Source organism: Neodiprion lecontei, chromosome 1, assembly GCF_021901455.1.
Source record: "Neodiprion lecontei isolate iyNeoLeco1 chromosome 1, iyNeoLeco1.1, whole genome shotgun sequence".
In the NCBI taxonomy this organism is placed as follows: domain Eukaryota; kingdom Metazoa; phylum Arthropoda; class Insecta; order Hymenoptera; family Diprionidae; genus Neodiprion; species Neodiprion lecontei.
The window spans coordinates 10,202,710-10,220,674 of record NC_060260.1 but is presented as its reverse complement, the minus strand read 5'-3'; the positions used below and the strand labels follow the sequence as shown (position 1 = coordinate 10,220,674).

General features: G+C 39.3%; 2 protein-coding genes and 1 long non-coding RNA gene across 8 annotated transcripts in view; 1 reads left to right on the top strand and 2 right to left on the bottom strand.

Moving 5' to 3' along the window:
- Window positions 1-17,965, bottom strand: part of LOC107227623 (CCR4-NOT transcription complex subunit 6-like) — a 505,041-nt gene that overhangs the window by 277,107 nt on the left and 209,969 nt on the right. The window lies entirely within an intron of this gene.
- LOC124294840 lies at window positions 626-3,662 on the top strand. Its single transcript, XR_006904777.1, has 3 exons — window positions 626-1,023; window positions 1,134-1,188; window positions 2,415-3,662. It is a non-coding gene; the product is annotated as an uncharacterized LOC124294840 (long non-coding RNA).
- Window positions 6,186-12,916, bottom strand: LOC124294829. Of its 4 annotated transcripts, none has more exons than XM_046742218.1 (4): window positions 12,334-12,808; window positions 8,105-11,764; window positions 7,176-7,566; window positions 6,186-7,106 (listed from the first exon to the last, which is right to left on the bottom strand). In XM_046742218.1, the coding sequence occupies exons 2-4, from the start codon at window positions 10,169-10,171 to the stop codon at window positions 6,802-6,804; spliced, it is 2,763 nt and encodes a 920-aa protein (XP_046598174.1). In that variant the 5' UTR covers window positions 10,172-11,764; window positions 12,334-12,808; the 3' UTR covers window positions 6,186-6,801. The 4 variants fall into 4 exon arrangements, with proteins under 4 accessions (XP_046598174.1, XP_046598183.1, XP_046598190.1 ...); XM_046742227.1 differs by having other exon boundaries at window positions 8,105-8,933; window positions 12,334-12,806; XM_046742234.1 differs by lacking the exon at window positions 12,334-12,808 and having other exon boundaries at window positions 8,105-8,933; window positions 9,379-9,502.

Here is a 17,965-nt window from a genome sequence, read left to right as displayed (position 1 = left end):
TTACAGAGTTCGTTCGAGTGTTAAAATTACTCCAGAATTAGAGGCTCCCGGAAAACCACCCGCTCGAATTAAGTGCTCCACCCCCGAGGGGTGGAAACCACCCAAAAACTAGAAAAATCCGTGTAACTCTTGGACGGAACAACTTACAGAGTTCGTTCGAGTGTTAAAATTACTCCAGAATTAGAGGCTCCCGGAAAACCACCCGCTCGAATTAAGTGCTCCACCCCCGAGGGGTGGAAACCACCCAAAAACTAGAAAAATCCGTGTAACTCTTGGACGGAACAACTTACAGAGTTCGTTCGAGTGTTAAAATTACTCCAGAATTAGAGGCTCCCGGAAAACCACCCGCTCGAATTAAGTGCTCCACCCCCGAGGGGTGGAAACCACCCAAAAACTAGAAAAATCCGTGTAACTCTTGGACGGAACAACTTACAGAGTTCGTTCGAGTGTTAAAATTACTCCAGAATTAGAGGCTCCCGGAAAACCACCCGCTCGAATTAAGTGCTCCACCCCCGAGGGGTGGAAACCACCCAAAAACTAGAAAAATCCGTGTAACTCTTGGACGGAACAACTTACAGAGTTCGTTCGAGTGTTAAAATTACTCCAGAATTAGAGGCTCCCGGAAAACCACCCGCTCGAATTAAGTGCTCCACCCCCGAGGGGTGGAAACCACCCAAAAACTAGAAAAATCCGTGTAATTCTTGAGCGGAACAAGTTACAGGGTTTCTAGAGGCGTCAAAATCACTCTTCAGTCAACGACTCTCGATACACTGCCCCTACAAATCAAATGCTTCACAGTCCACCCACACGAGTGTGATTGAGACACGAACTTTACGAATCAACGTAGCAGGTGGATGAAACAGGAACCAGGATTTTCAATGCGAAAAAATGCTCGTGTCGCGTGAATTCGTTACAATTTTTGTGTCTTGTACTTTGATTTCAGCATCGTCACCAACGAACGTCATCCCAGCGCAAATGAAGCGTTGTTTTTGCAGTTATTGATTTCACTTGTGTGGATTGCAGGTGAGTGATGGAGATTATTTTCTATGTACCTTTCTTCACACTATAAACATTACTCGTCACCACCACCGACGTCACCATCACAGGAACTTAGCCCTTTCTTCTCTTTTCAGACGCTATCTAGAAAGATAGACACAATGGTCTAAATTGTGCTACAGGCTTGAGAAAGTGAGTGCGTTATATAAAGAAAACTCCTACTCCAAATTTCAAATCTTCAGAAGCTGCCAATTTTTTTTATGGCCTGGGAGTCAACGATAGCCGGGTCATTTTGGCAACATCAATTCATTTAATGAATCATCCGTGTAACGTATAATAGTAATATGAACATTCTCCAACGCACCACCGTGACGAGGGCTTACGGGAGAGCTTTATTGACGATTAAAAATCAACAAAAAAAATTCATAGACGCATAAGCGAAAGTGTTCTTACACATTGATTGGAACATAAGAATTTCACAAAATATCGTTTTCCGCCTGAATTTCACGACTGAACTCGTCTTTCACCCGTATAAGCAGGCGTAAAAAAATCTAAAAAAATTTGTATTATCAAGGATGAAATTAATTGCGATGCTTTTTTTTATAATAACAAACGCGAAAAGAATAGTGTTTCACCTATAAGATACAACGACGGTCGTCCAGGACTGTGAAACTGCGTTGGGCATGCGGCACATGAGCGACGAGGTTAGAACGCTGCATCTCTACCTGCCTTAAAGACGATCGTTGGTGTTCTGAATGATTGGAAGACCATCGTGAAGCTGTTTTTTCCATGTTATACGTTTACTCAGTGAATAAATTCAAACTCTGGCGGATAGTTGTAATAGATCTTTTACCGTAAGAATCGAGACTCAAATATACTGGTAAAATTCGCAAAATTCCACCACTTATGCGGGTGGACGACAAGCGTGTCGTGGAATCCAGGCGGAAGATGATATTTTTCTAAGTTTCTTATGTTCCATTCTCTACAAAAATATGTCTATGAATTTTCTGTACGGCGCATCGTTAGCTAGTGATGAAAATCAGAATGAGCCACAAACAATTTTCTCCCATGTAATCCTTATGAAAAATGGAAAAGTGCAATGCGCAACCTCTTAATGTTAAGATTGAGAGCTAAAATTTTGAAAGACGTATTTTCATGCTGAAATGGAAGTTCTCAACTTGTTTGGAAGTAAAAAAAATTACTTTTTTCATACTATCTAGCTGTACATTCAAAATAGTTGTAAAATTGATTATTCGATATTATTATGAATGTGACTTATAGTTAAGACCTCAAGAAACAAGAAGATATTTTTTTAGTATTTTGGGTATTATAAAGTTTTAAGTGGTTTAATGTGCCGCGAATGCAAATGGCTCATGTTTACCTTTGGTGAGGTACGAAAAAACGGAGTATGGTTTCAGGATGAGGGCTTACATAGCTTTACAGCACATGATGTGAATGCAAATATGTCGATATATTGTCGATTGATGTTCCCAACACAGAAGAAAAGTTAAAAATGGCAGTTTTGATTATTTCAAAAACTCTTGCAATTGAAATATTTCCCGAGATGTGCGATGCCATGATGGCTAACATCACGGTCGCCTACACACAATCCACATTCTACTGAAATCATACATGCTGTGAGTACCAATAGCTATTTTGTTGAGTAAAAATGATTTTTGCCTACCGATGAGATTTAATATTAACAATGTGTACTTATAACCAATTACCGGCGAATAAAATTGATGAGTTTTTGATACATAATGGAATTTAACACAGGTCAATTAAATGAATTTACTCGAAGCGCTTGCGCATTGACAAGCTTTTTTTGCTAATTGTCGAAATACCCTCTATTCGCCTGCATTTTTGTGATTATGATAAAGTCATATTTTATTATTATTATTTTTATTATTAATTATCACTGATTTACGATTCTGATTAATGGGTGGATTCAATTCAATGGATCAGGGGCGATATCGTCAGAAATGAACCGAGTCAACGTAGGGTGAAATATGGTTTGGATGACTATGACTGGCTTATACGGGCAGAATACATTATCGCAACAAATTTGTGAGCGATGAAAAATTTTCAGCAATGTTGACACCTTATCCAATAGCACTGCATTTTTATGCACCAGCACGAAGTTACGGACAAAACCAGAAATTACTCTATTTAAAATAGTCTCGGGAATCATGGATTGAAAAGGGGTATCGTGATTCCTGATAGCGACGAAGTAGTGAACTATACTGGGAAACAGTCCCGTGAAACTTGAATTATTTTGTACTACTGAGAGAGCAGAATAATCGGTTTGATCGTTGACAAAACATGAAATCAACTGAACACTTGAAAATTTTGCGTACCCTGAAATTCACTCAAATTTCTCTGCTGATTTTTACAGGGCTTGTGTTGTTGGAAATTATTCTGTTATCAGAGACAATTCAATAATTCACTGTTTTGAAGTGACCGAAATCTGGTAATTGGAATGGATTACTTCGACTTGAATGGATTTTCTGTGACACAGGCTTTTGAACTGTCCAGCGGAGAGCCTATGAATAGGAAATCAATGTAACGCCTCTAAGAACCCTCTAACTTGTTCCGTCTGAGTGTTACACCGATTTTTTGAGTTTTTTGGTGGTTTCCACCCCTCGGGGGTGGAGCACTTAATTCGAGCGGGTGGTTTTCCGGGAGCCTCTAATTCTGGAGTAATTTTAACACTCGAACGAACTCTGTAAGTTGTTCCGTCCAAGAGTTACACGGATTTTTCTAGTTTTTGGGTGGTTTCCACCCCTCGGGGGTGGAGCACTTAATTCGAGCGGGTGGTTTTCCGGGAGCCTCTAATTCTGGAGTAATTTTAACATTCGAACGAACTCTGTAAGTTGTTCCGTCCAAGAGTTACACGGATTTTTCTAGTTTTTGGGTGGTTTCCACCCCTCGGGGGTGGAGCACTTAATTCGAGCGGGTGGTTTTCCGGGAGCCTCTAATTCTGGAGTAATTTTAACACTCGAACGAACTCTGTAAGTTGTTCCGTCCAAGAGTTACACGGATTTTTCTAGTTTTTGGGTGGTTTCCACCCCTCGGGGGTGGAGCACTTAATTCGAGCGGGTGGTTTTCCGGGAGCCTCTAATTCTGGAGTAATTTTAACACTCGAACGAACTCTGTAAGTTGTTCCGTCCAAGAGTTACACGGATTTTTCTAGTTTTTGGGTGGTTTCCACCCCTCGGGGGTGGAGCACTTAATTCGAGCGGGTGGTTTTCCGGGAGCCTCTAATTCTGGAGTAATTTTAACACTCGAACGAACTCTGTAAGTTGTTCCGTCCAAGAGTTACACGGATTTTTCTAGTTTTTGGGTGGTTTCCACCCCTCGGGGGTGGAGCACTTAATTCGAGCGGGTGGTTTTCCGGGAGCCTCTAATTCTGGAGTAATTTTAACACTCGAACGAACTCTGTAAGTTGTTCCGTCCAAGAGTTACACGGATTTTTCTAGTTTTTGGGTGGTTTCCACCCCTCGGGGGTGGAGCACTTAATTCGAGCGGGTGGTTTTCCGGGAGCCTCTAATTCTGGAGTAATTTTAACACTCGAACGAACTCTGTAAGTTGTTCCGTCCAAGAGTTACACGGATTTTTCTAGTTTTTGGGTGGTTTCCACCCCTCGGGGGTGGAGCACTTAATTCGAGCGGGTGGTTTTCCGGGAGCCTCTAATTCTGGAGTAATTTTAACACTCGAACGAACTCTGTAAGTTGTTCCGTCCAAGAGTTACACGGATTTTTCTAGTTTTTGGGTGGTTTCCACCCCTCGGGGGTGGAGCACTTAATTCGAGCGGGTGGTTTTCCGGGAGCCTCTAATTCTGGAGTAATTTTAACACTCGAACGAACTCTGTAAGTTGTTCCGTCCAAGAGTTACACGGATTTTTCTAGTTTTTGGGTGGTTTCCACCCCTCGGGGGTGGAGCACTTAATTCGAGCGGGTGGTTTTCCGGGAGCCTCTAATTCTGGAGTAATTTTAACACTCGAACGAACTCTGTAAGTTGTTCCGTCCAAGAGTTACACGGATTTTTCTAGTTTTTGGGTGGTTTCCACCCCTCGGGGGTGGAGCACTTAATTCGAGCGGGTGGTTTTCCGGGAGCCTCTAATTCTGGAGTAATTTTAACACTCGAACGAACTCTGTAAGTTGTTCCGTCCAAGAGTTACACGGATTTTTCTAGTTTTTGGGTGGTTTCCACCCCTCGGGGGTGGAGCACTTAATTCGAGCGGGTGGTTTTCCGGGAGCCTCTAATTCTGGAGTAATTTTAACACTCGAACGAACTCTGTAAGTTGTTCCGTCCAAGAGTTACACGGATTTTTCTAGTTTTTGGGTGGTTTCCACCCCTCGGGGGTGGAGCACTTAATTCGAGCGGGTGGTTTTCCGGGAGCCTCTAATTCTGGAGTAATTTTAACACTCGAACGAACTCTGTAAGTTGTTCCGTCCAAGAGTTACACGGATTTTTCTAGTTTTTGGGTGGTTTCCACCCCTCGGGGGTGGAGCACTTAATTCGAGCGGGTGTTTTTCCGGGAGCCTCTAATTAGCCTTTAATTATGACCCTTACACTTTTTTGAAATTTGACCTCGTTCCCGTTTTTTTTCAAGTCTGGTTTATATCGAGCTGGCACCGCCACAGGTTTTTTTTAAAAAACACCGAGCAATTAATTTAAAGATGAGCAATTCCAAGAGCCTTTAATTAGCCTTTAATTATGACCCTAACGCTTTTCCGAAATTTCAGCTGTTTTCCGTTTTTTTTCGGTGTGGCGGTTCCAGGTTTATGTCAAGCTGGCACCGCCACAGGTTTCTTTTAAAAAACGCGGAGCATTTAATTCGAAAATAGAGCATTTAATTAGCATCTAATTAGCCCTTAATTATTCCATAGGAAATTTTTCGATTTTCGAATGTGGCGGTTCCAGCTTGATATGGCTAGTATAATACGGTGATTGCGCGAATGCGTTTCATCTATTTTTGTCGAAATAATTTCGTATACGAGAGTTATATACCGAAGGTAATCTGTATATGTGTAAGTACGAACAAGGACAGGGTGTCGGAGGATATCGTAGAGCGACGCGTCACGAGAACGAGCAAACTGAGGGGATGGAAGTTTAGATGCTACCCTGAAACCAACGGTTGACGTTGCTGGAGAGCTTCTGCAGCGAGGGGCTTACCACTCTCATAATGACTGTCCCAAGTATGACACCATTGCATATGTATTTCACATATTACATAGTTATTACACTGGTATTACATGTATGGCATAGGGATTACAATAGTATTGCATGTATTGCATAAGTATCCCATAAGTATTGCACGTATTCCACAGATAGTGCACAAGTATTACATACGTATTGCATATGTATTACACATAGTATTACATGAATTACATGACCATTGCATGACTATTGCATACTAATTATACAACTATTACAAGACTATTACATGACTATTATATATTTATATAGATACACATTATATTACTGTAAGATGAGTATTTCTCAGTATACCTATTAACAATGGTTTTTGTCTCACTGTCATTAATTGCATCCCTGAAGTCTTGCTTGAATTACATTAAATAGTTTATTGCAACTATTTTTTTATAACCTCTTTTACCCTCTAAATTTCATAATAAAATTTGCAAATCAACCTTTAAATATAGTAAAGAATAATTCAACGCAACCATAATTTATATATTATAATAATATTCTCTGTATATTTATGCTAATAGTACTCTGGAGAGGTTAACGATACATAATTATATATATTTTTTAGCAATTGAGACGATCTTCAATTAACTTTTAAATCACAGCGTACTCTAACAAATCAGAATCACTGAATACATGATGACGTCTTCGGTCAATTTTCGGGTTGCTCAGAATTAGCTTTATTTGATCTCCTGTTACATAACTTGTATCGTCCACATCTGGAAAAACGAATATGGAGCTCGACGAATTCGTCACTTTTCGCATGAATTTGACTTCATAATCTTCCTCGCAATCTCTGTCTCTTGATTGGATACTTTTAACAACGCCGATGTAGTATTTTTTGGTTTTTTTGGTGAGAAATTCGATCAGCACAAAATTTCCGATATTTGCATCTTTACCTGAAAATTCAAAACGTTGTAACCAGACGTGCAATGATTTCAAATGAAATTTTTTCACAGCAGTATTACCTTGGAGTGAAGTTGTAGGAATAATCTCGAGGATTAGTTTCAAAACTAAATCCGAATAAAAAATATGCCCATCAACTATCTGTGGTGTTGGTAAAGTTCGCATATATCCAGAAATGCATTTGTAATCATGTGACCCCACTGGTGCCGGACGGAGACTAGAACTTATTAATCTATACCAGGTACATAGTACGCCAATACTTTCATTATTGACGTCAGCGCTTAATCTGGAGTATTCTCTTTGTGGGTCTGTTTTTCCAGTTAGATAGACGAATCCAAGAACAAGGCCTACTCTGTATTTCGTTTCTGCCTCAGTGTCTTCTCTAAAAAGCATCCATGTCCCTATACTTATTTCCGGATTCTCTTCGACAGTATTTGATCTAGTAGCTGATTCCTAGAAAAACAATAACATTATACGGAGAACCAAGAAGTTGAAAATTAACACTTTTTGTAGTCATCACAACGACAGGATGTGCCAATGATGGAATCTAAAAAATTTATGAGGTTGAAGTTCGTAACGTTAACGTAACGACACATTATTTGAAAAAAAACTATGTTTTTCAACTTCGTAATTGCTTTACAGAGGCTGTAGTTCTGATGTGGGTTGACTTTGCTTGATTCAAGCCACTATTTATTGATTACTGCATTTCTAAAAAATTCTAAAGTTGCAAAATGGCGATTTTCTTCAAATTGTATCGTCTCGTTAACGTTACGAACTTCAACCTCCTAAAAATTTAGAATCTCAACCAATTGCCGCATAAATTATACAACTCTATTCGTTGGGGTTATACATTTACCATAGAATAATGCTGCATTATATTTTTTTTCTAGGTGTAGGTAGGACATTTTCCGCAGTATTTTAATGAGTCTGGGTCATAAGGAAAGATATTCATTACTTATTTAGGAAGAGTTAATATCAAGCTAATAAGTACCTTCTTGGACAAATGCGGCAGTTCGATTTCTCGTACTCTCTGAAGTCTGTCGCTACTTAAACGGTGCTTGGTTTTATTAAGCAGCCAACAAATGGACGATTTTCTAACGACGTATTCGGCTTGCGACGAATCACGCACGACTGCAAATGGACTCGTTTCATTTAGTTGAACTGTTTGGGTGGAGTAATTTTTGAGTTCCAAAGTTCCTGTTACAGACTGCAACGTAATCATATCATGTTCAAGTTCTGCAGATATAGTGTCTTCATTTGCGCTCTCCGTTTCCTCGCTGATTTCTTCGCTGTCAGATTCGTCGTCTGAGTCTAGTTGAATAGACTTTGCAGAAAAAGGCAGTGTACATAAGATATTGTTGAAAAATATACCAAGGTTCCCGAGATCTTCAATAGCTCGACATTTCGCGTCTTCAACGGTTTTCTGTATTTCTTGATTAGAAGGTAGTGGATATGTGTTGACATTGATTACACTTTTTCTCTCCCTAAATCTTGGAAATATAATATTTTCTGACTCTTCGATGATGATTTCATTTTGTACTTGAATTCTATTGAGACGATGAATGATGTCCATCATGCTGCAGTTGACAATAGTCGAGTACGTGGATGACATTGAACGGACTTGTCGGAAAAAGCTTTCACATGGTTGACTACTATATAAAGATGGCAGGAAGAGTTCTGGTTGGTCCGAATCTCTCAGGCGTATGATGACGTCAATAAGCGTATGAGCATTTATTTCAATGCATGTGTAACAGTTGGAAGTTATAAAATTTTTGCCCAAAGTGTAACTGTCATTTGCCGAAATCCATGCACGCCACATCCTTAAACAAAACACAGAATACCAGATGCTAAATATTCTTTCCAACGGCGTTAATTCAGAATCGATGTATGAAACTACGGTGTTATGTAGTATTTTCAAATACTGACATGTTCCTTCGCTGCCAGGTACTGTATCATTGAGTAATTTTCTGACATTTTCTTGACATATTTTTTGAACAGAAGGGAAATTCATTTTATCCTTTGGGTCCAAGTCAGAATAAGTTATCTGGTGTTTGTCTTTAGATTGTGACTGTATCAATAGTTTCAGGTGACTAACAGTCGCTATATTGTTTCCCATCGGCAGAACAATTGAGTTTTTGATGAAGCGATTTCTTAGCTTTGTACCAATGTGTACAGTATCCTGGCAAACAAAGTACTCACTGCAAAATTCACTGTTGAACCATGTCCAATTTTCTTTACCAAAGAGTAAATCAAGATTCGAAATACCTATTTGGCTTTCAATCCTCATCGCTTTTAACAATCTTGGATCACCATCCGAAGAAAATCCTAATACTCTTATTCCGAATTGCTGACATTGTTCGTAAATAAATTGGAATCTGTTAAGCACGTGTTCGGCTGTGAATTTATTGTCGGTTCCAAATATGCACAGACAAAATGACGCCGCATTTTTTTGTAAAGGCTGTGCCATAATTGTGTACGCCAAAGAAGCAATTGGAATATTTTGCATCGTTTCTTCCATTACTTTTGGTGACGTTGCCATGAAAGATTTGCACTTAGGCATTCCATTTTTATCTGTTGGTAATACCAACCCAATTAATTGGTTAGTTTTTGGGTCATATTGCACGGTGCCAGTAATACGCGTCGCATCTTCGCTTACCCATATGACTAGAGGCAGGTCGGCCTTGATTAAGTAATTTTTCAATTCCTGCAATCGAAGCTGCCCTTCAATGATGTCTGGTCCGTTTTCTAACAAATACCGACTGACAGATGAGGGGGATGGTAGAGGCAAGTTCGCGCATAACGTTTCGTACGACAATCTTCCACCAATCATGAAAATATACGATGCAAACTTTTTCACTGTGCAATCGTATCTGTTCCCGCAAGATTCGGCCTGACTTTGTTTGTCAGAAATTCTCATCAATTTTCGTACTAACAAGTTACTTTTACTGTTTTCATTGACTGTTGGACAAGACTTCGTTAATTTTTTCGATGCCGATTGTGCTAATAAATTTTTCACGCAATCCTTTAATTCTGCATTATATTTCAACAGCAATTCCATTTCGTTCAATGTTGGAAAATAATATGGAATCGTTCTCTCTGTAGTAATACTCTTCACTCTTTGTCGGTAGGATTTGTCACTTCTAGTTCTTAGATCTTTTTTAATTTTTTTTTCACAGTCGGAACTTTTTGTATCTATAGTCTTAGTATTTTTGGTATTACTAGTCAATGGGGTTGATAGAATTTTCTCGGAACAAAGAACCCCTTTTACATTATTCCGAGGTTGAATTCCCCCTGTAACTCATCATTTGTACTTTCAACTATCACAGCTTGTGATCTAACATCCGATTCATCATTTGGCTTGTCACGTGCAGATACTTCGAGTTCTTCATCGCTTTCAATTCGATTTTTCGACCGTTTAGTAGGTTTCGCTTCCGTTTCGTCATCACTCTCAATTTCTCTAGTAATATGCCTTTTTCCCCTGCTTTTTTCAATTTTAATAATATCCCTTCTTATTTCAACGGGTGTGACTAATTTCACGTCTTCGATAATTCTTGGTAAATTTTGGCCGAGCTTCTGGTTCTTGTTTGCGATACTGTCGCTCAAACTAGCATTTGTATTCCAGTTATCATTGTCATTGGTGCCTTTATCGAATACATCCGTAATAAGTGGTTGAACCTCGGGTTGAACCTTTTTACAACTAGAAGTAAAAGCTGTAGTGTTAGCGACGACGTTTTTGAGAACATTTGCTGTATTTTTTTCCGCCTGACCCGATTTTGTATCAATTTTATTGCTATTGTTATGCTTGCGAGGAAATAAATTTTCCTTCGAATTTTCCACAGGGTTCAAAGTCAAATGTTTTTCCTTTACGTGCTTCATAAAATTTTGACATACCCAACGAGTTTTCCTCGGTACTGATTTCCCGTATTCGGCTTTATGCGCGGTAATTTTAGTTTTACACAGGCAACACGATATTTTCCCCGAATAGGTAATTTCTTCGTCAACGTCTTCTTTGACAGATACCTCTATATACCGATTTTTAGGGCTTTCTAAATAATCTTTGAAGGTTTCTTCACCATCTGGTTGCTTAGAAAACCAATTTTTAATGAGCATGTATAATTGATCTTCTTCACTCAATAAGTCCTGTGATTTTCGTGACTGTGGATCTGATTTTTTTCCCGATACAGCTTTTAGCGTTTCCTTGGTTTCTTTTTTTGCTTTGATGTTAGTTAATTTTTCATTAATATCCTGTTCGGCCGTAGCAAAATGGTTCAACCCCTTTTCTATAATATACTTCTGAATTTCGAAGAGGCAAAACCTATGTCCTCGTAGTATGCGGAATTGTTCAGGTGTATTACTGTAGATACCGAAGAAGTCTGATTTTGTGTAACCATCTTCGCCTAACAATCCCAGCATGTCAGTTTGGGCAAATTTCTCCATTTCTAGAAAGGCTTCGCTTGAAAGGTTTTTCAGAGCGGCCGCTGAATCGAAACCCAGACAGGTGAGGAGATGCTTCAGGTACAACGGTGGATCAACTCCAAGTTCCTTCCTAATTACGACCCAAAACTTTTGTTCTTTAACATTTCCAGCGATGGTCTTCGCCATACTCTCCTTTTCTGCCTTGCTCGCTGATTCCTCCATGCCTAACTCCAAGCTAGTTTTAGATCAAACATCACAGTTACCTGCTGACATTGTGAATGTCAACTAGAGTGATTGATTCCAAAATATAGTACAATTTGTGACACTTCTGGAATGAACAATGAGTAAGGAACCAGGACAAACTGATAGAGATCTGATTTCTTAGAACTTTCAACGAAATCGTATGTTTTCATGAAGTCAATTGAAAAACGCATAATTATTGAATCTATTTGGAATTTAATTGAAATAATTGATAGTGTGTCACAATTTTTGAGCACTTGTAGATGATTCTGTCCTGCACTATGCGACAGTTAGGATTTTTCTTTTATTTTTCATTTCATAAATTGGTAGGTGGTAAAAAAATTAGGTCATATTCTTTCTTTTCTCTTGGATTGACGCAAACTTAGAAGCAATACAACGGATCGGAAATTACAACAATATCACGTCACCCATGCTAAGGTATATTTACTTATATTTATATAACAAAAACCGCTGAAATTCAATTGCCTGTAACTTTTGTACAGGTCAGCAAGAAATAATTGAATATTTGCCAGATCTAAGCGACAGATTAAATTAAGTACGTACCTTTCCGTCATTCACGTGTTGTAGCCGGCAGACTCACACAATCAAGTCGAGAAATAACGGTCCATAGGTTATACAAACAGTTGCCAATACGAATTTCAAGGTTATGTCACGAATCCGGTAAACACTGTAAAGCGCATGCGCTTGGTACTGCGCGCGCAGGTATTACATGACTATTACATGCTGTATTACACAGGTATTTCATGGTATTTCATGACTATTGCAACCACCATTACATAATATTACACGACTATTACATGGTATTTGCATGATATTGCATGACTATTACAGGGTATTACATAACTATCGCACAGTATTACACGGCGTTACACTACTATTGCATGATATTACACGAATATTTCATGGTATTGTACTGAGATTACATACCATTGCATGGACATTACATTTGCAGCTGTCCCAACTATTACATGAGTGATAAACCCCTCGTTCTGCAGATTAACAAGCCTGGCGGTGTGAATGTGAGGGGTGCGGGGAGAAGAAGCTGCGAGCCAGGAAAGAATCGGTTGGTTTCATTCCCCTGGTAACCAGCAACCATTAATTACCCCCAAACGATTCAATTCGATTGAAGAGGACTTTTACGAACTATAGGTTTGAACGGTTTTTATCATCGTTCCTCGTGCAACGGAAAAGGAGTTTCAGAAATTGCAAGCTCAGTACGGCTGATACGAATGTGATCGTAACAAAGAGTTCTTCTTGAGATTGCGTGATTCGGTAGTAAGTGATAAGTATTCAACTATGCGTTGGTGTACCTTGTTGCTTTTGAATTGTACATTTGCACATTTAATGTAAAAGGTCAACTGATTAATAAAAATTCAATTTGAATGCTGTGATTGTTTGCTCTTGTAATTCAATTTACAGGTTATACCAGCAGAATACCATCTAGTTTTGCCTTGCAGAGTATCATATTGTCAAACATTTTTCTAGAATTGTGAATTGGCTATCAAAATCTGCCAACAAAAAGGTTCCGAAGTTGTCTTATCAAACTATACCCAACGCTTTTAAAGTTATGGCCTAGCTGTAAAAGAGTGGCGTGTCCAACTTCGGTTTATTTAGAAAAATACCAGCGGTCGCGCGATATCGTTAGGGGCGGAAACGAGCGATTTGAAATGATCAAATAATTCGTTACAATTAGGCGTGCTCCAGAAACATTTCCGTCCTTAACCGAATGCCGTTCTGCTACAGTTACACGAAAGACTGACTCCATCCGGCTCAAACTTGCCCCAAATTTCGAAACCCGGCTCATTAGCGACACGCACGTGCACAGAAGAAAGAGGGAACTTTCCAAGCGCTCAAGGACCGCGAATCGATCGAAGAAACGAAACTGGCAACAAGGTCATCTGTTCGCCAGCTCCAACGACGACAAATGCTAATTCCGCTGCAGCTATTAGGACATGACGAACCACCTCAAACGTTGCCCAGTTAATAGGTGTGTGAGTGTGAGCACTTCCCTAAGGCCTCGAGGCAAGGGATACGCATGAAATGAAATGAAACAGCGAAGGTGGCTTCGGAAACATTCTGGAATTCTGATAGCGGAGGTTTGCATCGGCTTCCAAATGACCGTGGACACACGGCGTGAGCCTGCCTATGCTAAAACCGGATTATAGTATCGTCCCGAAGCTCTGGAATACCCGCCGGGCACTATTACCCTGGTCGTTGGTTCCTGGTTCTTGGGGGAGAGGAACAGCGTTCTGATTCGAGCTAAGATAAGAGTAGATATAAGGCATGTTCCTTCGATTGCATTATGGCTGAGCGCGGTATCTTTTCGAAAAAGTGACAAAAAATTAATCGGAACAACGGAATTCATCTGCAGATTACTTGGTCAATGTTTCTACAATTTTTACGCGGGAAAAGAAAGCCGTCGAAGAATTCCGTACGAGAATGTGATTTTTTCGCATCGATGTGCACGACGATATTAACCCTAATTGGTCATTTAGGGTGAATATCACTCTACACGTTTTTCAAACTCTTCGTAGAGTCCTGTATATTATATAGCTGTATCTGCTTAACTTTGCCGACGTTTTACGATATTTAAACAATCAATTTTGATTGGGAAAACTGAGAGAACTTTTTCTACGATCTTCAAGCAATACCCAGATATTTTTTTAAATAATTTTAGAGTTCATCGTTGAAGCAGGATAGCACTTTTTTGAAGTTGGGGTGAATTTCATCCTGTCTGACCGTTATGCGATTCTACCGGAGTGTGCCCAATTAGGGTTACGTATCTTCTCGTTATTTGTTCAAATTTTTGGACTTGGCACTAGCAACACAACAAAGAAGGCAATACATATGCACAGTGGTACGATCGTGAGGGGTGGTCGAGACCTGAAGTGAGTTGAAAAAAAAGCGGCCGTCCACCTTTCCGCCAGCCCCCAGCTCTCTGGGTTCAGGTTCCAGTGGGCGAGCCAAGGGCTGCATTTACGTAAGAATCCACTTTGTTTTCCATGTACATCGATATCTTTAAAATAATCATTACAGTCCTGGGGAAAATTTTCGCTGAAGCTGAGTATATGCTCGTTTTTTGAGAACGACACTGCACCCTGGGAAAGAGCAGAAGACGGGCATGCTTGGGCGATTTCATTTTTGACTAGGTCATTATAAGTGGATTAAATTGAGAGATGGTCATTTCCTCAAGATAATGGGATTACTATAGCCGCAGATAAATTAAATCACTTCTGTTCATCAACGTTTAATAGATTGAAAATGTAAAAAGTTTCTTGCTTTGAGGTTTTATTCATATTCTCCGTGATCAGTTAATTTGCGACAAATGCCTTACGCACCCGGTGCAATTTAATGTCCTCAACTGGCTGTAACAATTCCATTCGTGAAAAAACATTTACAATGATTTCTGTATTAAGCTTCGATTGATAACAACGTTTATGTGCAGGAAATTTATGCCACGAGTGTAGGCTTCGAGATAACGAGTTCTTACCCAGGAAAACGACACTTCCAATCAACCAGAAGTGGAAGATAAAATACCGTTAAGAATTACCGCGGCTTTGCACATTTTTCTCGTCACTTGTTGCGACTTTAAAACCAATTACAGTGACGGAATGCTTCGAGCATTTTGAGACTAGCTGCATTACAATGAATTTTTACATTCACATTGTATTCTACCGAATTTACACAAAGTTTCGATCGATCAAGGTTGATCGAAAACTCGCAGTCTACACTGATACTGAGTTCTGATAATTACTATTGAATAAATGGTTCGGTGCAATGACATTACCATTTCACGTTACCCCAAAGTTAACGAGTTCACATTTATCTCACTGGAATCTGGCGTTGGTGATAATTTGACTCTTCAGTCAAATTTGATCGATGCGTCGCATCTAAACACCAAAGTTGAATGAATTTACTTAGTTGTTTCTGATCCCAGCTACGCATTCTGGAAATCAACCGCCTTTCCAAACTCTCCGGTTAACACGGATCAACATTTCTTACGTTGAAGGGGGTAAAGATACGATCCTGTTTCCTCAGCCGGAAAATTAACACAGAAAGAGAGTAAGAAAATTTGACTTTCTAGTATCGTGTTGCTTTTTTGGAGTTGGGTTAATTCTCGGCTTCCTCAATAGCCAAGGAGAGTAAAATCTCTGAAAATGCGAGGAAAAGACATTGCGTGTCGACAGATTATGTGTGTTCCGACTCTGCGCTCATATTTATTTATGAACAAACGCGTCGCCGGCGACGAGTCCTGGTTAGTATTGCACGACACTTGCCAAAATCTACTCCAAAACCATCGGCTTTGTTTCATATTTTCAATAGATTTATCATCAGGTTTCCAACGTCTTCGCGATATCAGATAATAGTTGGTAGGATAGTAGATAGTTGAGAAGCGACATGTTTCGTCATGTGAACAATACGATGGTAAAATTTGTACTGTAATTGTCTTAGAAAAAACACAAACCTACTTTTTGACTTTACCATGAATAATATTATTTATTGAAAAATATTGAAAATTGTTTGTTCTATGAAGCTTTATTACAAGTTCAACTTTCAAGCAAATAAAAAATCATAGAGTTTCACCGATGTGTCCCCTTGACCTGATTCCATCACTGACTCGATCTGATCCTACCTTTGTCAGACTTTGTCTTTCATTATAAGGACAGTTTTACAGGTACTCTGTGATCATCGAGAGTTCTCTTTTTTCCTAGCGAAGAAGCGCGTGGACAGATGGACAGCCAGACAGATGGATAGACGGACAGACTGGCGGACAGGTGCCTGGAAGTGCCTTCAGGTAATGAACTTCAGCGCAAGTGAACTAGATAGGCAGTTGTTACTTGGCAGAGTGCCAGAGAGAAGCAATCCGGTCTTTGTTATTCTGCCTGGTATCTGACCGCTGTTATGTTTGATGAATAAATTGTGAAAACAGATGCATTTATACGAATAAATCCATACGTAAGGTATTCGGTGATAATCTTATCAGGATGTTATTCACAAAAAAGATCTACCACTGCGGTAAAATCGACGTAATTTTAACGAAATTGGCAAGGAAAGAATTTTACTGACACAAAAAATTGTAAATCAGCAACGATTTTGCAGTACCTATGATAAGCTCTGAAAGAATGTGAAGCTAGATTTCTGGAGTGGCACTGAATTTTACTACTTTTGAAAATTGTCAGCCGACAAAATGGAAAATGATTTATTCTGTTTTATTTGCCTCGGAAATAATTTATCATTAGTGAATTGTAAACGATTGGCTCGTTAATTGATCTCATTAGTCAGGTTTTGACAATTTCATACAACTAGTAATTGTAGGTAATGGTTTTGTTTTTGTTCTTTGTAGGTTTCAACTGTTCTACCATTCATGTATTTATACTAAGGCTGACAATGGATAATAATTGGTTTCCGCTATAGTTGTCAGACAGAACTGGTGAGGTATTATAGTCGAAGTTACCGTACATGCATAATCACAAGGTGACCTTACGGCGAGTATAATACCTATACGTAAAACCACAAGGGAAGTGTTTTTAGCGCCGAGAATGTCGCGTTTAAAGGTCAAATTTAATAGAGGCGAACAACTCCTGACCGAGTGATTGACATTTGAGAAAAAAAATTACATACGAGTCAAGGTTAGATGATTTTATACACGAGCTGGATAATTTCTTCGTGGAAGGCTTGACGGGGAGTATAACATCAATTTAGTCATGTTTCTCAACGTTCGTAATTAGCGTAATTACGGGGATCACAGATTGACTCTCATATGTGCCTGAAACAGCCAGGGTTTGCATTAGCCTAGTTTCCAGTTTCACTTGCTCTAGTTTAAACGCTCAAAGGTATTAATCCCGCTCTTTGCCGACGATTATTGGATAACTTACCATGAACGAGGCGCTTGCCTCTCGAAATTTGAAAGCTTAGCGCTTCGATAAGATATTTGATATACCCAGCAATCGATAAAATTCGAGATTCTGTCTCGTGAAAGCTCAGTCACTGTGACGTAAGGGATCGCTTTCATATATTTAGCAGTTTGATTTTTCTCGGTATTCAGCTTGGAAATTATTCGTATGGAATGCTACAAAAATTAACGTCGCGTGCATCTAAATGTTCCGCGTTACCTGATAATGCAGATTTTCTGAATACAAATCGAGCTACATTTAACTTTGGAATTCATGAAATT